Source organism: Hyperolius riggenbachi, chromosome 10 (assembly GCF_040937935.1).
Source record: "Hyperolius riggenbachi isolate aHypRig1 chromosome 10, aHypRig1.pri, whole genome shotgun sequence".
NCBI classification, from domain to species: Eukaryota; Metazoa; Chordata; class Amphibia; order Anura; family Hyperoliidae; genus Hyperolius; species Hyperolius riggenbachi.
The window spans coordinates 76,688,775-76,715,432 of record NC_090655.1 but is presented as its reverse complement, the minus strand read 5'-3'; the positions used below and the strand labels follow the sequence as shown (position 1 = coordinate 76,715,432).

Sequence of the window (26,658 nt, the reverse complement as noted above, 5' to 3'; positions counted from 1 at the left end):
CGACCAAGAATTGAACTTTATCCCAATCAGTAGCTGATACCCACTTTTACATGAAAAATATAATGATTTTCACAAACAGACCATCAGGGGGCGCTGTATGACTTATTTTGTGCTGAAACCCCTCCCACAAGAGGCTCTGGTACCGTACGGTACTCTGGGCAAACTGCCACAATGTAACAATGACACACACAGGAAATGGCTGTTTATAGCTGTCTGTTAAAGCCAGAACAGCTACATAATCTGCCCACAGTAACAATGTCACCATGTAATAAATGTCAGAATGTGAATCTGGGAGAGGAAAGATTTTACAATGAGCAAACTCTGACTAAATCATGAGCGCTTTGAGTCCAACAGGAGAAAAGCGCTATACAAATGTTCAGATGTTCAGATATACATAATTATTGTAAAAATTAAGCACCTTTTTATATTAAATTATTTTCACTGGAGTTCCTCTTTAACCGTTTTCTATTTACAGGTCTAGAGTCAGCCAGTCAGTGGGTTTCTCTGTCCCATGGTAACAGAGGTGGTGGCAGTTATACCCTAAAATAGTGTGTAATTTGTATTACCGTAACTCACAGGCTCCCTTCTAGTCGGTCTGCTGGCAAAATCCCATCGGTTTCTGCGCACCGAATGCAACCACCGATTGCATGGTCTGTGTGCTGAAACCGATTGGAAGGCATTGTGCGGTCCGGCCACTAGGGGGCTTGTGACAGTCACATGGAATATGGGAGGGGGCGTGGCCAGTCTGAGAATAGTCAGGAGCCAGTTTGCTTGTGTGTAGCAGCCGTAAGGCTCCCTGCACACTGCAAATCCAATTTGCGATTCCGATTTAGATTCTGATTTGCAATTCCGATTTTCCCTGAATGCTATCAACAGAAAAACACAGAAAAAAAACACAGAATGCAGTAACAATTAAAAATTGGAATCAGAATCGCATGTAAAAAACGATTAAAAACCGGAATCGCATGCAGTTTGCAGGGAGCCTAACATGGTCATAGGGTATCTATACTCCTAAAAAACTTCAGCGCTGTATGGTATTGAAGCTCGCAATTCCATCTCACCAAACACCCTTCAAAGTGCAGGCTTACCAATAATTAGAGACACCCAGATTAGAAGGTCTTAAAGGGAACCTTAACTGTGGATAGGAAAAAAAGTTTCACTTACCTGGGGCTTTCCCAGGCCCCTGCAGCCGTCCAGTGCTCTCGCAGTGCCTCAAGTGTCATCTGGTCCCCCGCTGTGACTTAGTTTTGTTTTCGGCGACTGCCATTCGGCTCCTGGCAACGCGTCCTATTGTTCGCCTTCCCCGCTGTGAAGCGTGTCATGTGCAGGCAAAGTACGTTCCCTTTAAAGGCTCAATCAATAATACGATCAATCTTCACAGCGATGCACACTCCTTCCTTTCCAGGGTCAAAGGTTCAGAATCACAGGTCTCCTCTTTACCATAGCAATCACAGCTTCCAGCATAAAAACAGATGATAACCAGAGCAGATTTCTGGGCCCTTATGACAGGGACCCTTCAAGTTAAGGCGTATCACAAATCAGTGGACTGCCGTCTCATCTACCATCTGTAAGCCCGACCGGTTTCGCTGTAGCATCATCAGGGGCATGCAAAAAAAACATTACATGCCTCTGATGATGCTACAGTGAAACCGGTCAGGCTTACGGATGGTAGATGAGATGGCACTCCACTAATTTGTGATACGCCTGTTAACTTGAAGGGTCCCTGTCAATAGGGGCCCGGAAATCTGCTCTGGTTATTATCTGTTTTTATGCTGGGAGCTGTGACTGCTATGGTAAAGAGGAGACCTGTGATTTTGAATCTCTGACCCTGGAAAGGAAGGAGTGTGGATCGCTGTGAAGATTGTTCGTATTATTGATTGAGCATTTAAGACCTTATAATCTGGGTCTCTCTAATTATTGGTAAGCCTGCACTTTGAATGGTGTTTGGTGATGGAATTGCGATCTTGAATACCATACAGCGCTGAAGTTTTTTAGGAGTATCAATGGTGAAGTCTATCTGAGGACTTTTACTTCTTGGCAGCGTATGGGACATTACTGTATCTCCAGCGCAGATATATAAATACATGTATATAGGGCAGAGCTGGATTTACAGCTCATAAGCCTGTAGGCACAGGCGTTCAGGCGCCCTAAACCCTGCCCCTAAACTCAGGCCACACCCCCATATTAGGTAGGCCTTCCTCCTCCCCATTTGGTAATCCCATCAATCTATGTAGTAAATGTGTCCCCCACCCCAAGTATAGGCAGCCAGATGTGCCTCCACCTCAGTATTAAGTAGTCCCTCCAATGGGTAGGGGGACACTTGGGGAGGAGAGCCAACTCTCCTACATAAGGAGGCTGTAGGCACGTGCCTACAATGCCTTATGGTAAATCCGGCCCTGATATAGGGTATCTATAGTCTGATAAACCCTATAACTTGTAGCTAATAAACAACGAAGTGTAGCATGTAATAGGGTAAAAAAGGTAACACAATATAGCTAATGCAGCAAATTTTCTAATATCCTAAAGTTCAGATACAGCTGGTGCTTGTATAAGCCAAGATCAAAGCTGCTGAAACATATGCTATAATTATCAGTTTGCTACCAAAGCTGTCGCTGCAAAGCTGGCAAAAAACATTCCCTAAATCAGCTAAATAGACTTGCCCAACATACCACACACTATCCCAACCTGTTTCGGCAAGTGCAAACCTTCCGCAGGGTATAATTAGAGCAACAGTGTGGATAAAAGACCATGAAATGCTCTCAGCAAACACAGAGAGAAAATAAATAATATTCCCTGAGGAAGGCATGCACTCGCCAAGACGTGTTGGGGTAGTGTGTGTTATGTTGGGCACATGTGCTTATTTGATTTATGAAAGAGGGTTTTGTTGCCAGATTTGGAGTTAATTGAGGTCGTAAAGTGGCTATCACAGTATTTATCTCAACAGCTGTGTTCAAAGCTTATGCAACTACCAGCATTGACGTAGCTAAGGAGCAGTTGGTCCCAGTGCGGGTTTCAGGACCGTTTCAAGTAACAATTGGGCCCTAGGGCAAAATTAGCCTGGGGGCCCTCCAACAGACACCCCCCCCCGACTAAAAAGCGTCATTAGAAGCCCTTTGTTGCAGCCAAATTTCCCTCTTGGGCCCCTGAGCTGGCTGCTGAACCTCCCCAATCACCCCCCAACTTAACAGACTCTGCAGAGTCCCTGGGGAGCAACAGTTAAGTTGGGGAGGGACAACTTGGGGGCCCCTACAGGCTCTGGGGCCCTGGGCAATTGCTCATTTTTTCCTATGGTAGCTCCGGCCCTGGCGAGTTTTACATTGGGCTCCCCCAAGCCTGCTCTACATAACAATTGATACGACGCACCAAAACCTGCCAAGGACAACCGCAGTGTCAGAAATGCAAGAAGGCGATGGGGAACAGTGTGTTAATTATCACTACTATTCAAAGCATCTATAGAAATGATTATTACCAGCACAGAACCAAGAGAGAACTATTACTGCGATTCAGGGCCTATAGGGCCCCAGAGCAGTTGAGACCTCTGCAACCCTTATTGCTATGCCACTATTAGAATGGTTGATGTATTGCCTTTATAGTGATTACTTATTTGTTTTATTGTGCTCTGCTCTTTTTTTCTGATTATTAGCTACATGGTCTGAAAACGTTGTTTACATCATGGTTGTTTTCGTGAACCGAAAAAAATCACAGTTTACATTTCAGCAGATGTGTTTAAAGCTTATGCAGCTATCAGTTGCCTTTGAACTGTTCTGAGGATATTAGACATTTGCTGTATTGAGCTATGCACATACCTGGAATCAGCACTGGCTGAAAAAATCATTATGGTTAAAATTTGAAAACGTAAAGGTGTTTACAGGAGTTAACTCCTCCCTCCCTGATAAGGCTGTGCCAGGGCGGTATCTAACTCATTTGTTCCCTGTTGGAATATCAGAGGCTGGTGTGTCCTCCCTCAGAGCCGGATCATCCACAAGGCAAACCTAGGCCGCTGCCTAGGGCCTGGAGAGAGTCTAGGGGCCCAGCTGACACTAGCCCCCACCAGATCTTACTAAAAAAAAGCCAGGTGATCATCAATGGTAGGCAACAGCTGCTGTCTGTGGATCATCATCTAATAAAGATTAAACATAACCATCAGATAGCTGGATCATAACGTCACTATAATAGTAACATTTATTTTCCAAATTCACTGTTGCTTGCCCATTGTCCCCTGGCTTAACCTGCCTGGCGTTCTATTAAGATCGCCAGGCAGGCTGCGGGAGGGTTTTTTTTTAATAAAAAAAAAAACTATTTCATGCAGCCAACTGAAAGTTGGCTGCATGAAAGCCCACTAGAGGGCGCTCCGGAGGCGTTCTTCCGATCGCCTCCGGCGCCCAGAATAAACAAGGAAGGCCGCAATGAGCGGCCTTCCTTGTTTTGCTTACATCGTCGCCATAGCGACGAGCGGAGTGACGTCATCGACGTCAGCCGACGTCCTGACGTCAGCCGCCTCCGATCCAGCCCTTAGCGCTGGCCGGAACTTTTTGTTCCGGCTACGCTGGGCTCAGGCGGCTGGGGGGACCCTCTTTCGCCGCTGCTCGCGGCAGATCGCCGCAGAGCGGCGGCGATCAGGCAGCACACGCGGCTGGCAAAGTGCCGGCTGCGTGTGCTGCTTTTTATTTCAGCCAAATCGGCCCAGCAGGGCCTGAGCGGCAGCCATCGGCGGTACTGGACGAGCTGAGCTCGTCCAGACCGCCCAGCAGGTTATAGGACACCTGAAGCAAGAGGTATACAGAGGCTGCTATATATATTTCCTTTTAAATAATGCAAATTGCCTGGTTGTCATGCTGATCATCTGCCTCTAGTACTCTTAGCCATAGACCCTGCTTATACAGATCACATTTTTGACTGTTTGACTAGATTTGCTGCATGCTTTTTTCTGGTGTGCGATTCAAACACAACTGGTCCACGAAAGATCAGCAGGGTGCCAGGCAACTGGTATTGTTTAAAAGGGAATACATATGGCAGCCTCCATATCCCTTTCACTTCAGTTGTCCTTTAATAGTGATGTCATCATCACAATCCTGCAATCTAGGAGGTGCTTCCTTCTCTTCTATTCAATTGTAAAGAATTTGCTTATTGGTATGCCATTTTAATTTCCCAGCGTCCCTCTGTTTAATTGTAATATGTCTCAATTTGGTAGGCTTAAATGGAAAGGGGCCATGTAAATGTATTTAATATTTTTGCATACTTAAGGCTCATTTACAGTATATGTGCTCCAGACAAAGATTAAGATGAAATAAGGCCCTAGGCAAGAAACAACTTTGAGCCCACCCTTGATAGCCATGTGACTTTTTTGGTAAGATTTTAAGGGGGATAGCATCAACTAGGCCCCTAGTATTTATCCAGACCCTAGGCAACTGCCTAAGTTGCCTTGTGGATGAGTCTGCTCTGATGGGCTGAATAGCATGGACTCAATGTAGTTCTGCCGAGCTGCGGTTTTTGATATTGCAGAACATGCTGTGTGATAGTCAATATATTTGCTCAGTATCAGCTGTGTAACTACAGGGGAGTAGCTCCTGCGACCGTAGGGGGGGCCTGAGCTAAAAGGGGGCCCCAACTTACAAATGGTCCATCCTTCAGATCAGGTGTTTGTGTGGCTACACATATGGGTGTGTAGATCCTGATGGCCACCCTTGTTTTATGACCCTTGTAAGATGGGTCCCCAGGCAGTGAGCGTCACCCGGACTAGGCAAGGGAAAGGGTGTGAACATTGCATTGTGGGGGCCCATCAAAATCTTGCTGGGGAGCCCCAGGATTTGTAGTTCCGTCTCTGCTCAGTATGTAGAAAAGACAATATGTGAGTAATATTTGTGTCTAAACTAACAGTCTGTGTTTGTTTGCCTTGCAGTATGGAAATTCGGGAGGTCCTCTTGTGAACCTGGTAAGAGCCCATGCCCTCCCTGCCCGCAGGTACCTGTGCTGTTCATACATTCGTGATGTGCTGTTACAACACGCCAGGAGCTTTGCCCTATTGGCATTCCGTTGCTGCATGAGTCAGATATGTAGGGTTGGCAGGACTGGCAGTGGGTGGCAGCGTTACTGACTGACTAACTGTCCAGAGACGTAAAAGTTCAATAAAGCTGAACTTATTTCGGGATGTTTAGTCACTGGGGGAAATGAAGGTTTCCGGACCACAGACTGGAGGATAGCGGAGTAAGCTGTGTATTGTACAAGTGAATCCAGGGAGAGAATGAACACTCAGGAAGTGATTACACCTTTATTATAGGAAGGCAGACAGCAAAATAAAAATGATGTGATAGAATGATGGTCACAGTCTCAAATCACTTGACGCCTCCCTTCCTATGTACCCCTGCCTGACCATCCTCATGTCTGTCCACGCCGTGCTGCTCATCCTTGCCTGTCTTTATCTGGAGTACAGGCAGTCCCCTACTTACTAACAACTCGAGTTACAACGTTTCAGAGATCCAAATAAACTTGTCTTCATGTTCAAAATATCCAGTATGGTTTCTGATGGCGCAAAGTCAGGGCCGGATTTGTACTTTATACCGCCCAAGGCCCACTATCACCAGCTGCCCTCGGACCGACAGCATCCTAAACCCCCGCCCCTCAACACGGCAGGACAATGAAGTAGTCGACCAGCAGTGAAGATTTTAAATTTTCTGTTTAATTCACAAAGACATTGCAGCCGGGCAGCAAAGCATAACGGACGGTCGCCGTTTCGAGTGATCTCCCGCTCTTTGTCGAGTGCAGATGCCACTGCACTCGACAAAGAGCGGGAGGCCGCTCGAAACAGCGACTGTCAATTGTGCTTTACTGCCCGGCTGCAATGTGGACACACTCACCTCCAAGTGTGCCCTACAGTGCTGTGAGCATCTGAGAGCTACTTATACCTGAGAGCTATACTTACACCTGATACCTACATCGGGTGATGGCTATATATTCACTATCTTTGTGAATTAAACAAAAAATTTGAAAATCTTCACTGCTGGTCAAATACTTTATTGGATTTCAAGTCTGGAAGCCACACAGACTAGACCGTGCAGGAAGGATCCATAGCAAGTGAGGTGTGCTGTTCAGTAAGTATATCTGATATGGCAGGGCAGAGATTAGATTGTAGGTGCCTCTGAGAACGGTTAGTGAAATGATGGCAGGGAGTACATTATAAGCTCCTCTGAGGACAGTTAGTGATATGATGGCACGAATTAGATTGCAAGATCCTTGCCACATTCCGGGAGTGACAGGCAGCTCATACGTGGCTGTTCTCTGCCCCTTCATCCCCTGAGCACCAGATCTGACTGTTGGATAGCTGCCCAGTGCTATGTACAAACTCTGTGTAGCAGGGCAAATGTTTGGCTGGCTAACTGCTACTGCCACCCTGCTGCCTACAGCCCGCCCCTTGCTTTCCTGGTGCCCTAGGCCATGTTGTTTGTTGCCTTGCCTGAAATCCGGCCAAGAGCACAGTGTCCTGTACACACAGATAGGAACCCAGTATAACAAGTTAGAAATCTTTACTAAAGAAAAACATGCAGCGATAAGTCATACACCACCATCAGGAAATGCAGCTTACTATGAACATAGAGGAACATAGAGAATACAGGAAAAAACAATCCCATAAAGATCACCATATTTTACACACTGTGACATCTTGTGGTTGTTTTACTATACTGCAGTTTCAGGTAATAATGTTGTTACATCTCTAACAGTTTTTTTGTATTACATATATTTGTAGTTAAATGTTGCAGTATTGTTGCAGGATAAAATATGCTAAAATTGTTAAAATGAGAGGCAGTAGTGGTGTACTTACCTCCAAGTAGACACACACAAATGTGGCGCTGAGCTTTGTACCAGACCTGTTTGAGTTTTATGCTCGTTTTATCCATCTTTCTTCCCGTCATCACTCACATACCATTGTAGCACTACTGCCCACATACCATAGTGCACCATACAAAGCTGCAGCACGTTTTTTACACTACTGCTAGAAATGGGTGGCAATCTCCTGTGGGCCCCATCACTATCAGTCACCCCTGGCTGCACCCAGCATTGCTCACATCCCATACTAATGGCGGATGCAATTTCCTGTGTGTTCAGCTTAGGCAAAGTAGCAAGTTTGTTCCCGTAAAATGCCTCAACATTGTATCCGTATCCCACCCACACATGCACCATTGCCACCATTGTACATATATGCATACCATGTGTATATGCATATCATGTATGCTCATCTAAAAGATTCCAGTCACTCTAAAGGTGGCCACTAATGATCCAATCTTTTTCATCCAATCTTACCAAATCTATGTAGTAGAAAGGTAAACTGAGTGAATATACTGAATGGATAATTTAGGCAGTGCCCTTATATTACATCGAAATGGTAAGATTGGATGAAAAAGGTTGGATCATTAGTGGGCACCTTAAGCCATATTCAGAGTTATGTGCAGAGTAGCCAGTGATGTGGGAGAGTAGTTGGTGGGATTCTCAGCATGTGTCAGCATAGTGTGGAGGGTCTGGAGAGACTTCCGTCACCTTCAGCCACTAAATACGTCTCCCAAACTGCTGTGCTGTCTGCTGCGATGCCTTACACACATAAATAATAGACCATCATTAAATATACAGTGGCTTGCAAAAGTATTCGGCCCCCTTGAAGTTTTCCACATTTTGTTATATTACTGCCAAAAACATGAATCAATTTTATTGGAATTCCACGTGAAACACCAATACAAAGTGGTGTACACGTGAGAAGTGGAACGGAAATCATACATTATTCCAAACATTTTTTAGAAACAAATAACTGCAAAGTGGGGTGTGCGTAATTATTCAGCCCCCTTTGGTCTGAGTGCAGTCAGTTGCCCATATACATTGCCTGATGAGTGCTAATGACTAAATAGAGTGCACCTGTGTGTAATCTAATGTCAGTACAAATACAGCTGCTCTGTGACGGCCTCAGAGGTTGTCTAAGAGAATATTGGGAGCAACAACACCATGAAGTCACCATCACCATGAAGTCCAAAGAGCACACCAGACAGGTCAAGGATAAAGTTATTGAGAAATTTAAAGCAGACTTAGGCTACAAATATATTTCCAAAGCCTTGAATATCCCACGGAGCACTGATCAAGCGATCATTCAGAAATGGAAGGAGTATGGCACAACAGGCCGATCAAGGAGAGCGCTGATCAGAAATGCAGTCAAGAGGCCCATGGTGACTCTGGATGAGCTGCAGAGAGCTACAGCTCAGGTGGGAGACTCTGTCCATAGGACAACTATTAGTCGTGCACTGCACAAAGTTGGCCTTTATGGAAGAATGGCAAGAAGAAAGCCATTGTTAACAGAAAAGCATAAGAAGTCCCGTTTGCAGTTTGCCACAAGCCGTGTGGGGGACACAGCAACCATGTGGAAGAAGGTGCTCTTGTCAGATGAGACCAAACCTGGATTTTGTGGCTAAAATGCAAAACGCTATGTGTGGTGGAAAACTAACACTGCACATCACTCTGAACACACCATCCCCACTGTCAAATATGGTGGAGGCAGCATCATGCTCTAGGGGTGCTTCTCTTCAGCAGGGACAGGGAAGCTGGTTAGAGTTGATGGGAAGACGGATGGAGCCAAATACAGGGCGATCTTGGAAGAAAACCCCTTGGAGACTGCAAAAGACTTGAGACTGGGGCGGAGGTTCACCTTCCAGCAGGACAACGACCCTAAACATAAAGCCAGGGCAACAATGGAATGGTTTAAAACAAGACATATCCATGTGTTAGAATGGCCCAGTCAAAGTCCAGATCTAAATCCAATCGAGAATCTGTGGCAAGATCTGAAAACTGCTGTTCACAAACGCTGTCCATCTAATCTGACTGAGCTAGAGCTGTTTTGCAATGGAGAATGGGCAAGGATTTCAGTCCCTAGATGTGCAAAGCTGGTAGAGACATACCCTAAAAGACTGGCAGCTGTAATTGCAGCAAAAGGTGGTTCTACAAAGTATTGACTCAGGGGGCTGAATAATTACGCACACCCCACTTTGCAGTTATTTATCTGTAAAAAATGTTTGCAATAATGTATGATTTTCGTTCCACTTCTCACGTGTACACCACTTTGTATTGGTCTTTCACGTGGTATTCCAATAAAATTGATTCATGTTTGTGGCAGTAATGTGACAAAATGTGGAAAACTTCAAGGGGGCCGAATACTTTTGCAAGCCACTGTACATGTGGAGAAGTGTTACAAAAATGAGCAATATCGTCATAAACCAGCTGCAAACTGTGCTAGAGCCTCTTCACACAAAAGTTCAGTTTAACCTCTTCACTAGCTCTGAGGTATTATTATGTATTTATATAGTGCCAACATTTCCCTAGCGCTGTACAGAGTATATTGTCTTGTCAATTACCGTAACTGTCCCTCAGACAATCCCTCACAATCTAATCCCTACCATAGGCATATGTCTATGTATGTATTGTGAAGTGAGTGTATCGTAGGGCTAATTTAGGGGAAAACCAATGAACTTGTAATTTGTATGTTTTTGGGATGTGGGAGGAAAGCGGAGTGCCTGGAGGAAACCCACGTAGACACAGGGAGAACATACAAACTGCATGCAAATAGTACCCTGGCTGGGATTCAAACCAGGGGACCCAGTGCTGCACGACGAGAGTGCTAACCACTACGCCACCGTGTTGCCCACCACCTCTGAGGTAGCAAAGTGCTTCTAAGCACATTTGTAAAGCTGCCTGAGATCTGAATTTAGAGTGTTTTTACACATGAAATGCTTTGTTCCTTAGTTTCCATCAGGTGGGATAGACTTTCCTCTTGGCTTGCCAGCCACACGTCATTAACCGTCTTTTTTCTTTACTTACCACAGGACGGAGAAGTGATCGGAATAAACACTCTAAAAGTCACTGCTGGCATCTCTTTCGCTATTCCGTCAGACAAAATCCGCAAATTTCTTGCGGAGTCACACACCAGACAATCCGCAGGTGAGTCTCAGACTGCTGCCTTGACGTGTGTGCTGCTAGTGAATGCTGACCTTTTTAGTAACGCTGAATATGGCGTCTTAATGAGTAGGCCAGCTTGACCCACTTAACTGGCTTGTGGTCTGAATGCAAATGACAGTTCACCAAAATAAGAGAGTTAATATTAACTTACATCAATAACAGTCCCACACACGTTGTAATCCAGCACTTCGCTATGATTTGTGGCCAAAGTGCTGATCTGACAGGCCACTGCTTGTGCCAATGTGATGTTTAGAGAGTAAACCAACAAACACACGGTGGATTCAGCAGACCCAGGTCTAGAATTAATACCATAATAACCACACACATAGTGACGGGGACATTTTTTAGATGTTTTTGCTGCAGCGATTCCCAAACCTCACCTCGTGCCACATCACAGCTTCTGCAGTGCCATCTCCCCATTTGAAAAGGTCCGTAGTCCATATCTGGACTAACGAAGGTTCTCCGGAGCTGGAGAACACGATTCCACAAACCTGGCCTGGATTGATTAGATTTAATAAAAATCTGCCTTGGCTACTTACCCACCAAGATGTTGCATTTTAGGGGACGTTATGGTCGCATAACGTGCCCCTAACACAACGCATGGTGGTGTTGAAGTTGGATGTCAGATTAAGCTGCGTTATGCAGCTCTCAAAGCAGCCGCTCCAGGATAGTGATGGGAAGTCCGGATCTATTTAAGGATTAGGTTCATTTGAATCGGATCATTAAAAAGATCCGGATCTTTGAACCAAATCATTTGAATCATTTTACTAGGGAAGCAGACTGGGTGAAATGACTAGCAGGACGGGACTTTCCCTGCACTATACAGTCTGTATGTTCCTGTTTCTTCCATACAGACATCCACTGTGAACCGAATCTTTCATTGTGATGATCCAGATGATTCGAATCACAAAAAAGATCCGGATCAAATGAACGATTCGTTCATGATCCGGACAACACTACAGTCCTACCAGGAGTCACCACATTGCAGTGAATATTAATTAGCCATGTGGCTGGCCGCAGAGGAGGAGGGGAGACCTCCTCCTCCAACATTACTGAGCATGTGCAAACAGTCTAACGTGGCTTAGCCCAGTATAACGTACAGCATGCAGCACTTTGTTTAAACGTGCTGCGTTACTATGTAACTCAACGTGGGCACTTTGAACGGCACAATTGATTTTACAGTGCTGTGAGTTGGGCTGCGTTACTGGCTGCTGTAACGTGGGACTTTAACGTCTCACTGTGGAACCAGCCTTATGGTACAAAAATATACCTTCTTCATCTGGCCCCAAGGCCAGATTTATACTTTTTATGCCCCTAGGCCAAATATGTTGTAGCTCCACTTTTATGTACAGTAGTGTCCCTCCCATTCCATGTGCAATCTCCTCTTCCATGTGTATTATCCATGTACTGCAGTCCCTATATAGGTAACAGCCTTTTTTTTTTCGTGTTCAGTCGCCCAAGGCCTTTGTGGCTTTTCAAGAAACCCGGCTCCGATTGGACCACAGTAAGGGATGCTTAGTGAATCAGAAGTTTTGTGACTATAGTCTTTCACCTGCAGCTAGAACATTTTATTTAAATCCAGAACTACCCAGGTATATTACAAATAGTCCCCTGTGGTGTGGACACCTGGCTGTAGTCACACCTTCAAGCAACCCTTGTTATGGTTTATGTGGCCCAGGTGAGGTTTTTACACTTTTTACGCCTCCGGGGTTCCTCCTGGTTGGGTATAGATGTGGAATCACACTAGTCTTTGATTCCCCACCAGAAGGGACTTGATGCAAGGGCTTATAATTGCTTTATTAACAAAGCCATAGAGTTACTTTTCTCTAAGTTTATGGGGGGTTACAATAAAAAGGTCTGGGGGGCATTGAAAGGGGGGGGGGGGGTGCTCGAGCATAAGCTTGCCTCTACCTTAGGCCATGGGAGTGACCAATCCAATTTTTTTTACTTCCATTGCCCATTGGCTTTATTAAGTCGACAATGTGCAGGCGGTGCTGGAGGGAAGTCCCAAACAATTGAATAACTTTATTGCTTCTATATATCATAATGACGGTAATATTAGATTGAATTTTCATGCAGAGGTGTATCAAATCTGTTTCCTGACCTCAGTTTCCGAGTCTTGTGTGATAGTATTGTGACCAATACGTTTTTCAAACACACAGCGGGTAGTACTACACCCCACCAGCCATCACCCCCTTGCCCTGTTGAGGGGACTCTCCTGTGGGGAGTTAATCCGTTTACTAAGGAAATGTTCCTCTGATCTAGATCTGAATCTAGAGCACCGTGTGGACACTTTAGGGAGAGGGGCTACCCACGTAGGATGTTGCAGAGGGCCCTTGGAAAGGCATGCTTCCTCTCCCCTGAGTATTAGTGCAGCGGACCTATGTGTCTATACTTACCTTATCCCGCTGCCTTGAATTTTGCTTCTGGGAGGAAGAGAAGATGCAAAGCATTAGAATCAAGTAAATATAGTCCCCTTAATGCTCTGCAAGGTGGGTGGGAGTAGGAGCTGGCCCCCTTCCATTGTTATGCTCCTGTATTAGGCTCTGGAACATAGTGTTGGACTGGTGGTATTGTGTTGCTGGTGACTTATGCTGGGAACACACCATGCAATTTCCTGTCTGATCGATTGGGTGATCGGACAGGAAGTTGTAGCATGTGTACATGTCCAAACTTCTCACAATCGATAAAGAGATCAATTTTCCGATCTTAACTTAGCAAAATCTATCCCTTTCTTGATTGAAAACGGATGTTTTTAATCGGACATGTCGGAAATAATCACCTGAAATTGCATCGTGTGTTACCAGCATAAAGCAGCCATCTTAGAACAAAGTGTATGGACAGCTTCTTTCTCCAGTGTGTCATTTTTTTTCCATGAATGTGAATGTTGCATTGATGGTTACACCTCAGTTAATGTCGGTGCATTTTTTAGCAAGTTTTCACCTTGCCCCTCTGTGCTTTTTCTGCTAAGTTGAACTGTTTGTATTTTGTTTTTTGACTGAACCCCACTTGTTGAGAGCTCTTACATTGCTGAACTGAACTGCACCAGATTTTGCCTATAAGGAAAATTTGTTAATTAGGGCCTAGGTTCTCAACGTGTGGTACGTGTACCCCAGGGGGTACTTCTGATGGTTCCAGGGGGTACTTGAGCTTGCTATACTTTACCAAATTAAGAGTTTTAGAAAATGATACATCTTATTTAAAAAAAACACCAAATTAGTGTGTTATCTAATTAAAAGCAATAGTAAATGCTTAGAAATGGTTTAGAATCAATTATCATGTACTACGATTAAATCTATATTTGTCAAGGGGTACTTGTGAAAATGTTTACTATGCTAGGGGGTACTTGGTGAGTACAGGGTTTTAAAGGGGTACATGCCAATAAAATGTTGAGAAACACTGAATTAGGGGACTCAATATGGCACTGTGTTCCTCTCATACCTCAAAGCCTTAAAGCGGATCCGAGATGAAAAACTAACTATAACTTGTCTATATATCTTATCTAAAGTTTAGATAGTTTACACAGCATATCTAGCTGCAACCCGCTTCAACAGTTTATGATTATTTATCCATGTGATACAATGAGGGTAGCCATGTTCTGTTTGTCACAGGCTGAGGGCTGGGGATGCTATCAGCTTGCCTGTGTGTAAATTCAGTCCCCTCTCCTCCTCCTTCCTCCCCTCTGCCTCTAAAATTAATGGCTAGTAACCTCCTCCTCCTGCCCAGACTGAACTCCCATAAGCCCTTGCTACAGTGCCAAGTCACAAAAGGAGCTGTGGGCAAGGCTTGTTTAGATTATAGGGAATTAGAGTATTAAAACGAGACAAAAAAAGTATTTGGCTGGAGGAATGCCCTATAAACTATATGAAAGGAACACAATTATGCAATGAGTAAAAGTTTATCTCGGATCCACTTTAAGCAGTAGTCAGTGGTGGGACTGGGCCATCCACATATGGATTAAGATGTAATGGGGCCCTAGGTAAGATAGTAAATGTGGGGCCCCCTTGTGAGAAGTCAGAGAAGGTGGAAGGTGGGCCCGTTGACACCCACTAGTCCCCAAGCACCTGCCAAGGTTGCCCGGTGGATGATCTTGCTCGGGACCCATAGATGTGTTTGCAACATGCCTGGAGCTGGAGATGTTGGCCTTGGCTATTCTTAACTAAGCGGCTCCAAGGAACTGCTTTAGACAAGATTGTAGCTGCCTTTTTACAATACATAAAAATAGCATTTTTTTTTATTATTATTTAAAAGGGAAACTGCTATTTAACAGTGTTAGTTCATGCATCAGTCTGGCTACATTTCTGTATACAAGTTATCATGTAATCATGTGTGATTTTGCCAGCAGGGGGTGCTGCAGGTAAGATCTTGCAGCCACTGGTCCCAAAGAAACGAACATTTTATTTGAGCACTTGGCATACTCCTATCTGTTATATCAGTGATTCATTTACAGGCAAGCCTATGCACACAGTGAAGGAAAAATAGTGCAGTTTCTAACCTGACTTTGTTTTCCAGGTCAGGGCGTTAAAAAGAAGAAGTACCTGGGCATTAGGATGCTTTCACTGAGTCCCGGGTGAGATACAGTATTTTACATTTACATGCTTTTTGTATTGAAGGTTGTACATCAAAGCAACCAGTGGTTCCATAAATAATAAGTAAATGTGCAATTTTCCCTTCCATTGGTCCTTGGGGATGATTTGTGGCTTCACTGACCGGTAGAAAAGGGGATATTTGCATGGATCGCCTATAACTGCCACAATGCAGTTTGGACAGCACTATTTTAAAGGAGTTTGTAGGTTCTCCTCATATTTGCCTGCATTTCCTCCAGAAACACTGGTTTCCTTCCACATCTCGAAAAAAACGTACTGATCAGTTCATTAGCCCTCCCACCCCACAGAAGGACTTGTATTAAGTACACAAGATTAGACTGACATGGTACAGGTTTGAATGTGAGCTCCTCTGAGGGCCAGTTAATGACATCACTATGAACTCTGTAAAGTGCTGCAGAAGATGTCAACGCTAAATAAATACATAATGACAATATGTTTTGCCTTTTATTATCTAGCTATTAGTATCTAGACAGGGCATGGGCAAACTTGGCCCTCCAGCTGTTAAGGAACTACAAGTCCCACAATGCATTGCAGAAGTCTGACAGCCACAGTCATGACTAATAAAGGCAAATGCATTGTGGGATTTGTAGTTCCGTAACAGCTGGAGGGCCAAGTTTGCCCATGCCTGATCTAGACCGTAGTTGAATTCTGAAACTCCAACATCTCCTCTCTGTTTTTGGACTCTTGTAATAGGTAGGTTGGGTAAAAGGCAGAAATCCAGACAGATGGGTAAACACTGAAGAGTACACATATGTTAGCTGTGCTCGGTCTTGTGATTCACACACCTCTGCTAGATCCAGCTTGGAAGATTCCTGCGTCACCTGTCTGCTCATTGGGCAATAAATCAGGGTTGTCATGTTACTTCTGCAGTATGTAGCGAGCAAAGCAGGTGACAAAGTCACAAAACTATCTGCAGAATATCATCTTATGGGCTAGTGAATCACAGGCCTGACTGGGCCAATGATAAATCTTTTGGCAAGTTAAACGTTTGTGCATGTGTCTGATTAGAGAAATATTCTCATTTTGTTAACAGTTTTGTTTCTATGGCGATGGTGCTTGGCAATGCCTGGAGAACCTCCATTCTCTGCTGCTTGGCACACATTCAGCCAAAATATGTTGGATGTAAAACAGCGCCAATGGGCTATGTTCCAGCAGACGCCACACAGGGTCTACAGATATTTCTCTGCAATGGCTACAGACTAATCTGCAACCATGGGTACTTGTAGTCTGAAATGACAAAAGGGAGAAGGCAGGAATAGTTAAAACTGGGCTTAACCTCCTTAGCAGTATGATTCTTCCCAGATCCCAGCGGCGGAGATGCAATGCAACGGTGGGCACATGAATAGGAAGTCCTGCGCGCGTGTACTACATACTTCTTCCTACTTCCTGTTCTTACGTTTCATCTCCATGTAACAGCGTCCCCTGGGTGCTGTTACAGGGAGATGGATTGCAAGAACAGGAAGAAGTAATAAGTAATTACGCGTATGAAGGACCCCCGGCAAGTGAGTATTTGTTTACCCCCGCCGCTCCGTCCCCCTTTCCTCCCACACCTGGCTCTCTGCGGGCACCTATTTCTGGCTATATATACTGGCTGCACCTATCACCTGTTACTAGCTACATCTATCCTGGCTACCTATACTGCGGCCACCTATTACTGGCTACATCTATCCCTGGCTACCTATACTGCGGCCACCTATTACTAGCTACACCTATCCCTGGCTCCCTATACTGCGACCACCTGTTACCAGCTACATCTATTCTGGCTACCTATACGGTGGCCATTTATTACTGGCTACACCCATACCTTGCTACCTATACTGTGACCACCTGTTACTGGCTACACCCATCCCTGGCTACCTACTGCGGCCACCTATTACTGGCTACCTATACTGCGGCCACCTATTACTGGCTACATCTATCCCTGGCTACCTATACTGTGGCCACCTATTACTAGCTACACATATCCCTGGCTATCTATACTGCGGCCACCTGTTACCAGCTACATCTATCCTGGCTACCTATACTGCGGCCACCTATTACTGGCTACCTATACTGCGGCCACCTATTACTGGCTACATCTATCCCTGGCTACCTATACTGCGGCCACCTGTTACCAGCTACATCTATTCTGGCTACCTATACGGTGGCCATTTATTACTGGCTACACCCATACCTTGCTACCTATACTGTGACCACCTGTTACTGGCTACACCCATCCCTGGCTACCTACTGCGGCTACCTATACTGCGGCCACCTATTACTGGCTACCTATACTGCGGCCACCTATTACTGGCTAAACCTATTCCTGGCTACCTATACTGCGGCTACCTATTACTGGCTGCACCTATTCCTGGCTACTTATACTGGGGGCACCTATGCCTAACTAGCTATACTGGATGCTCCTATACCTGGCTACCGGGGGGGGGGGGGGGGGGGGGAGGAGCTCTGTGTAAACAGTGCTGAAGATTTGGGCGCAGCTAGTGTCGCCATAATTCGTAATAGGAATTACGGCTATAGCGGCGCTCAGTGAGTAATTTGGGCACCGTGAAAAGACAGAGAACAAAGTACTATAAAAACATTGTAATTCAGCTTCTCTGTCAGCAATAGCTGGAAGCTGAATAACATATTCCACCACTATCCATGGCGACCTGGAGGGGGAATAGTATTTAACTCTGCCAGGAGTTTTGCAGGAGCAGGGTAAGCCGTTTTATAGCTTTACCCTGCGCCCAAATCTCCCGGCGGCTTAAGCATATGTATGCTGAGGGAGTTGGGCACATCTGGCGTGTGTGTGTGTGTGTACATTATTTAATGTAAGTGAAAGGCCCGGGTCCAAATATTTGTATGATACCGTATTGTATTAGATAGTTTTCATACTGTGCATTTTCATACCATTGCAACCCTAGTTCAGCATCTATGGCTTAAAGTATTAGAGGCAGAGGATCAGCAGGACAGCCAGGAAATGTGCATTATTTAAAAGGAAACAAACATGCCAGCCTCCATATCCCTCTCCCCTCGTGTTCCCTTTTAAAGAGTGGGCGGGGTTTAATTAACTAAATAACTATTTTGGGATGTGGAAAGAAACTGGAATACCTAAATAAAGGAAACCCATGCAAGCACAATAGCTTATATACATCTTACAGACTCCCCCAGCCCTACTCCCATGGACTGTGAGCATAAATTAGAATTGCCCTCTTTCCTATTGTATTGTCCTTTATTTACGGATGGTCATGTATATGGCCCTTGTTTGTTCATGCCATCTGTATATAAAATATTTATTTGCACATCACAATGGAAGATGTTGGCGTTACATTAATCAGTAACCGCCTGGTGACCTTGTAACCCCAAATGTGCTCCATATGCAGAGGATGTAAGCAGACCCGCCTCCATCTGTGGTGCGGAGCTGTGGTACACTTATGACCTCACAGATCAAACCAAGCGTCTCTCTGCCTGGCTGTCAGTGTGACCTACTTAGAGGGGGGAGCACATGAGTTGTACAACTGAAAATGTGGTTGATGTGTCGGATTCCTCTAGAGTTCAGGTCAAGGTTTGTATATGTTCTGATGTATATGGTACACCTTATATCGGGGAGTATAGAGGGGTGTGGTCACATTCCCATAGTGATTCTGAAGAAAACCACAGATGTATGCATGCCCGCCGTCTGCCTCGAGATTCATCACATTTCTGATTAAAATGGTATTATGCTCAAATATTATCTATTGTCTAAAGCATTAGTCACGGCATAAAATGAAAAGCTAAAACCATCTGACTGGTTTTCAAGGGTAACAACTCTGTCTCTACACTTCATTTAACTGCTAATTGTTAAGCCTGCCTTTTTTCAATCTGAATTATCAGCATTATGTGCCGGACAGTGTATAAACTGTGTAAACAAGGCAGAAACGTTTTTGCTGTATTCTGGAGGAAAACACGGAACTATCTTGTTTGCTCACTAATTACTTTACTAGGAGTACCGGTATATCTGGGAATTTGTCTTGTAGTTAACAATGATTTCAATTAGCTTCAGTGAGGTGCAAATATGCATTCAAAAGACATCAGAGCAGTCTCAGTGTTTCTTATTCATTTTCTGCTGTGTTTAATATTTTACAGGATAGATTATTTTGAGTATAGTCCCACTTTGAAGGATACATGAGCGAAAAATAATAAATGCTGATCTACTGACCTGGGGCTTCCTCTAGCCCACTGAAGTCTCTGTGTTCCTTGCCGCAGCTCCGCTGGCAGCCCACACTTCTGGGGTTCCATATGCAGCGGTTGCCGACTCGGCCAGGCTGGCAGCTTCTATTATTATTATTATTATTATTATTATTTAGTATTTATATAGCACCGACATATTACGCAGCGCTGTACAGTGTATATATATATATATATATATATATCTTGTCACTAACTGTCCCTCAAAGGAGCTCACAATCTAATCCCTACCATTGCCATATGTCTATATTATGTAGTGTAAGTACTGTAGTCTAGGGCCAATTTTTTTAGCGGGAGCCAATTAACTTATTTGTATGTTTTTGGAATGTGGGAGGAAACCGGAGTGCCCGGAGGAAACCCACGCAGACACGGAGAGAACATACAAACTCTTTGCAGATAGTGCAAATGTGCGCACATGTCGCTCACGGCCGTGCCCAATTAGATCACTATTTATTATTTTTGCCTCATGTATCCTTTAAAGCAGGGGTAGGGAACCTTGGCTCTCCAGCTGTTAAGGAACTACAAGTCCCACAATGCATTGCAGGAGTCTGATAGCTACAGTCATGATTAATAAAGGAAAATGCATGCTGGGATTAGTAGTTTTATCACAGTTGGAGAGCCAAGGTTCCCTACCACTGCTTTAAAGGAATATGATACAGTAACAGCACAATCCATTTCTGTTGTACTTTGTAAAACAAAAATTCCCCAAAATATATTTTCAGTAATGAAAGATGAGGAGATGTTAGATACAGAAAACAGCATTTTTAAAAAACATTTATTGGCACATATTTATACTGCAGGATTTTTTCTGCTGCTGTTACGTATATGACTGCAGGGGTAGCAAAATGTCAACAATCACTTCAATGTATTTCACTTCAGTCCTTGTATTGTTTTTTTTAGGTATTTAATAGAATTGTTTAGTTTCAAATGGTTTTATTTATAACAAACTAAGCATATAACAGAATCACAATTCAAAGGTAAAGAACCACGCAGGGGTTCATATGTGAAATTACATATAATAGAATTTTTTAAACATGAATTATACATTGAAAGTATTGTATAAAAGGATAGTTCATGCAAAATACAAAAAAAAGAAACATCTGCTGTACCAGTTCATTAGCCTCATCTCCTCCTCCGCTATCTACAGTTGCCTGCTGGACACTCCTGCTTATGCCTCATTCACAAACGTGTAAAAATGTGTGATAAAAAAACGCATGCGCAAGGTGTGTATTTTTAGTGCGTGTTTCAGTGCATTGCGGTGCGCTTTTTTAAAGTGATACTCCGACCAAGAATTGAATTTTATCCCAATCAGTAGCTGATACCCCCTTTTACATGAGAAATCTATTCCTTTTCACAAACAGACCCCCCCCCCCCCCTGTGCTGTATGACTGATATTGTGGTGAAACCCCTCCCACAAGAAACTCTAAGGACCGTGGTACTCCCGGCAGTTTCCTGTCTGTGAACCTTGTTGCATTGTGTGAAATAGCTATTTACAGCTGTTTCCAACTGCCAAAAAAGCATGCAGCACCTACATCACCTGCCAACAGTAAAAATGTCACCATGTAATAAATGTCAGAATGTAAATCAGGGATTCAAAACATTTTACAATTGGCAAACACTGACTAAATAATTTATACATAATTATTGTAAAAATGAAGCACTTTCTTTATTACATTATTTTCACTGGAATTCCTCTTTAAGCATGCTTTGCTTACTGTAGCGGTAGCAGTTGTCAATAAAGATTTGTTTTGATATGAAAATATTTTTGTTTTTTCAATTGGAAACGCATGCGTTTCTATGCACTAACAAAGCAGACCCATTCACTTGCATTGATGTGCTCTTTACTGCTCAACGCACAGAAATGCATGCAATACTACATTATTATAATGCAGCTCAGTGCAGCACATAGATGTGAACCAGGCACATTTAATTACATGGGAAATCAATACCTTGCTGAACGCACAGCGCAATGCGCTGTGAAAAGCGCACAGAAATGGCCCTGATGTGAACGAGGCCTAAGTCACATGGACAAGCAGGGAGAGTGATTGCTGTATCAGCAGAAGCCACACCCCCATGATTATTGACTGATGGGGTAGTAGAAGTGCACCAGCAAGCAGCTTGTGGCTTGTTAGAAAAACCTTAAAGGGACCCGAGCATTATATAAAATTAACCTCCCCATTAGAGAAAGTCAGAATAGAGTGTGGTGGTGGGGGGTAGGGGGGTAGCAACGATTGACAATACTTACCTACGTCGGGGCTGCTATTCTACCCCCACTCATTCACTTGTGATCCACCTTCTTCCTCCTATAGGAGCAGCCCCCCTATAAGTAATGGCGATCCCCCCGAACCAATGCTCCCCCTCCCCCCGCCTCACTCTATTAATCTACCTTGTGGGGCAGTTAATTCTATATATTTTCATTTTTAAGTGCTGCGTTGCCTTTAAGCAATGATTATATGTAAGTGGCCCCAGACCCTGCATAACTTAGACTTGGTGATTAAAGTGATGATTTGGCAAGCCTGTTTTTGTGTATGATATTCATCAGTGCAAGTAACACCTATTGTAATTGCAGCAAAGTGAAGGAGCTCAGAGAGCAGCTGAAAGACGATTTCCCTGATGTGAACTCCGGAGCGTACATCGTGGAGGTGCTGCCAGAAACGCCGGCAGAAGAGTAGGTGGAACTCGTACTTCATTGTTTTCTTACCGCTATACAATGGATACTGCTGGGGAATGGTGATATCATAGTGATAAGGGTCACGTAGAATATTGCATGTACCGCCAGCTGTGTCAGCTGAGCTGGACATTCAGTGCTGCTATTTCTTCCCCTTTCTTCTCAATTCTAGCCTATGGCTGTATATTCTCTCTGCTGGTCAATTATGGTACTGCCGCTTTCTTGCTCTTTATTGTTGAGACAGTTCTCACACTGTGCCCAATGTGTATGCGTTTCCACATCAGACAGTGGATTGCAGCCAGCATGTACTGCATATCTATGCATTCATATAGACCCGTTATCATATGTCTGTGGCAGTGCAGCCGTATGTACTGTATGTCTGCGGCACTACTGAAAGTGGGGTGTATTGCCGTTCATCAGATCAGTAGCATGCTTCAGCACCTGGCTGCAGTGGGCAGCGCTCTGGTTTGTGTCGCCACCTGGCTGCAGTGGACAGCGCTCATGTGTATGTCAGCACCTGGCTGTAGTGGACAGCGCTCATGTGTATGTCAGCACCTGGCTGTAGTGGACAGCGCTCTGGTCTATGTCAGCACCTGGCTGCAGTGGACAGCGCGCAGGTGTATGTCAGCACCTGGCTGTAGTGGACAGCGCTCTGGTCTATGTCAGCACCTGGCTGCAGTGGGCAGCGCTCAGGTGAATGTCAGCACCTGGCTGTAGTGGACAGCGCTCTGGTCAATGTCAGCACCTGGCTGCAGTGGACAGCGCTCTGGTCTATGTCAGCACCTGGCTGCAGTGGACAGCGCTCTGGTCTATGTCAGCACCTGGCTGCAGTGGACAGCGCTCTGGTCTATGTCAGCACCTGGCTGCAGTGGACAGCGCTCTGGTCTGTGTCAGCACCTGGCTGCAGTGGACAGCGCTCTGGTCTATGTCAGCACCTGGCTGCAGTGGACAGCGCTCTGGTCTATGTCAGCACCTGGCTGCAGTGGACAGCGCTCTGGTCTATGTCAGCACCTGGCTGCAGTGGACAGTGCTCTGGTCAATGTCAGCACCTGGCTGCAGTGGACAGCGCTCTGCTCTATGTCAGCACCTGGCTGCAGTGTACAGCGCTCAGGTGTATGTCAGCACCTGGCTGTAGTGGACAGCGCTCTGGTCTATGTCAGCACCTGGCTGCAGTGGACAGCGCTCTGGTCTATGTCAGCACCTGGCTGCAGTGGACAGCGCTCTGGTCTATGTCAGCACCTGGCTGCAGTGGACAGCGCTCTGGTCTATGTCAGCACCTGGCTGCAGTGGACAGCGCTCTGGTCTGTGTGGAGGAGACATGTACGTGTTGGGCTGAACATATGCATCAGTGCTACTTATAGACATTAAAATCTGTGTATTTCCATCCACACAAACAGGATAGTATTGTTTTCTATGTAACAGCCTATTATTAGTTTTCATTCTAGCTTGAAATGTTGATCCTCATATTACTGTTGGCATCTTTTGTCCTGCAGCCTGACTCCAGTTGTTGTGTTTGTTCCTTTATGGGAAAGTAAGGGCCATTTCCACTGTCTCGCATACGATTTCAGTATGGTTGAGGACATGTGAAATTGTGAAAATGCATGTGTTTTTATCCATGTTTTGAATTCGCATCTAATTTTTCATCTCTATAGCAACATGACATCACTGTGACTACACAGGAAACAGGAAAAACATAATAGCTGGGAAAAGGGATTCAAAAATTAACATTGAAAATGCGAAAATTTGTATTTGCATGCGGAACCATTGACTTTCATTTATCCTGTTTCGCGAGCGGGGCACTGGACGGTGCGGAAATCTGCAGCATGTAGTGTATTTTTCTGCATTTGGAAAAACATTCAATAGAAATGACTCCATTGAACTGCATTGGTTTCAGTGTTGATGAGAAAATTTGCATTGAGATCTGGCACTTAGTGGAAATGTGCCCTGTAGCTTGCCATACACTTATAGATTGCCACCTGATGTGGCAAAATGATAGTTTCCTCTCTGAAAGGAATCCTGCTACACACTGCACATTGAATTTCACTAGATTATCAGCAGAGAATCTATTGAAAATCAATCAAACTACAGCGTTGCACGGCACTGGGCCATCGCCACTCCTTCCCCACCCCTAATTGACCTAGATCTTCCATCCAGTCCCATTGATACTGTTGATTGATTTTTGGTCAAAATTGCCGGAATGAAAATCAGTCGTACATTTCCCTGAAGACCGATTTAATCTTCAGGGAATTGAAAAATCAATAAGTGCATGGGCACCTTAAAGGGGCACTATGGCGAAAAATTGTAACATTTAAAATATGTGCAAACAAATAAGAAATATGTTTTTTCCAGAGTAAAATGAGCTATTAATTACTTTTCTCCTATGTTGCTGTCACTTACAGTAGGTAGTAGAAATCTGACAGAAGCGACAGGTTATGGATTAGTCCATCTCTTCATGGGGGGATTCTCAGGGATTTTTTTTCAAAAGCATTTAGTGAATGGCAGTTGCTCTGTCCAACTGCTAAAAAACTTTGTAGCGACCAGGGAGGCTGGCCAGCATCATTGTTTAAATCCTTTTTAGGGAATATCTTTAAAAGCCTTGCTGAGAATCCCCTATGAAGAGATGGACTAGTCCAGAACCTGTCACTTCTGTCAGATCTCTACTACTTACTGTAAGTGACAGCAACATAGGAGAAAAGTAATTTATGGCTCATTTTACTCTTGAAAAAATGTACTTCTTATTTGTCTATGTTTGCACATATTTTAAATTTTACAATTTTTCGCCATAGTGCCCCTTTAAGAGGAGACCGTAAAGCTAGGTACACAAACTGGATTTAACTCAACAGAGGCGGCCATGATGTACCATCTCAGCCAAGAATTTAGCTATGTAGAGTAGCCCCCCGACTTGTCATGGAGGGTGGGGTTCATTGTGGCCACACTTGTTATATAAACTTGTAACATCCTGGCAGACGGGTCTCTCCTGGAATGGATAGCACCACAGGGGAAATGGCTGTGGCCATTTGGGGAGGAGCCTCATGAAAGCTTCTCAGGGGCCCCCAAAGGTTTGAAGTTGCCTGGATGGACGCTTTAATGTTTCTGTTTGTGGTTGTGTTTCTCCTATAGGGCTGGTCTGAAGGAGAGCGACGTGATCATCAGTATCGGCAGTCAGACGGTGACCTCCAGCAACGACGTCAGCGAAGCCATTAAACAGGAAGGACCATTACGTATGGTAGTACGACGAGGAAACGAGGATGTGGTCATCACAGTCACACCTAAAGAAATAGATTTTTGATGGAAGCAATGAGCTGGTTTCATAGGTCTTCCATTCGACAAGTACACATAATGACACTGCCTGTCAGAGGACACTGTGTATAAGCACTGAGTATTACTGACCCCCCGCCCAGGACAACCTTATGACTTCCATACCTTCTGCTCATGCAGCTTCACCAGGCCAGCAGTATGCACCCTACCCCAAACCTTCATCCCTGTTCCTGTGTCTTCTAGGTGGGAGGGAGAATTTTTAAATAAAGATTTTTATTTGGAGAAGTTATTGTATTACACTGTTTTAGCACTTTTCTTTTTTTCTTACTTGTAATGTAATTGTGGTGTGCTTTGGATATAGTTTGGATATACTGTATATAGCCAAATAACTTTATGTAGAATGGCTTTAAAGACGGATAATGATCTGAGTCTAAATGTTATCCTTCAATAACAGCATCCATGTCCCCATCTATCTTAATGTGGCTAGATCTTCCTGTTGTGTGAATATGAAGAGGTACTTAAAGGAGTCATCAGGCAATTTAAAGGGGCACTACAGCAAAAAACTGTAACATTTAAAATATGTGCAAACATACAAATAAGAAGTACATTTTTTTCCAGAGTAAAATGAGCCATACATTACGTTTCTCCTATGTTGCTGTCACTTACAGTAGGTAGTAGAAATCTGACAGAAGTGACAGGTTTTGGACTAGTCTATCTCTTTTTAGGGGATTCTCAGAGATATATTTATTTTCAAAAGCACTTAGTGAATGGCAGTTGCTCTGTCCAACTGCCAAAAACTGTGTAGGAAGCAGGGAAGCTGGCCAGCATCATTGTTTAAATCCTTTTTAGGGAATATCTTTATAAAGAATAAAAGCCTTGCTGAGAATCCCCTATGAAGAGATGGAGTAATCCAAAACCTGTCACTTCTGTCATATT

At 44.3% G+C, this 26,658-nt stretch overlaps 1 protein-coding gene across 1 annotated transcript in view; it reads left to right on the top strand.

Moving 5' to 3' along the window:
- HTRA1 (HtrA serine peptidase 1) overlaps positions 1-26,007 on the top strand; it is a 64,199-nt gene extending 38,192 nt beyond the window's left edge. The window contains exons 6-10 of the mRNA XM_068258411.1: positions 5,900-5,932; positions 10,851-10,965; positions 15,496-15,553; positions 22,366-22,464; positions 25,585-26,007. Coding sequence (XP_068114512.1) covers positions 5,900-5,932; positions 10,851-10,965; positions 15,496-15,553; positions 22,366-22,464; positions 25,585-25,753 — 474 coding nt within the window. The 3' untranslated portion in view covers positions 25,754-26,007. The remainder of the gene's footprint in view (positions 1-5,899; positions 5,933-10,850; positions 10,966-15,495; positions 15,554-22,365; positions 22,465-25,584) is intronic.
- The last annotated feature ends 651 nt before the right edge of the window (positions 26,008-26,658 follow it).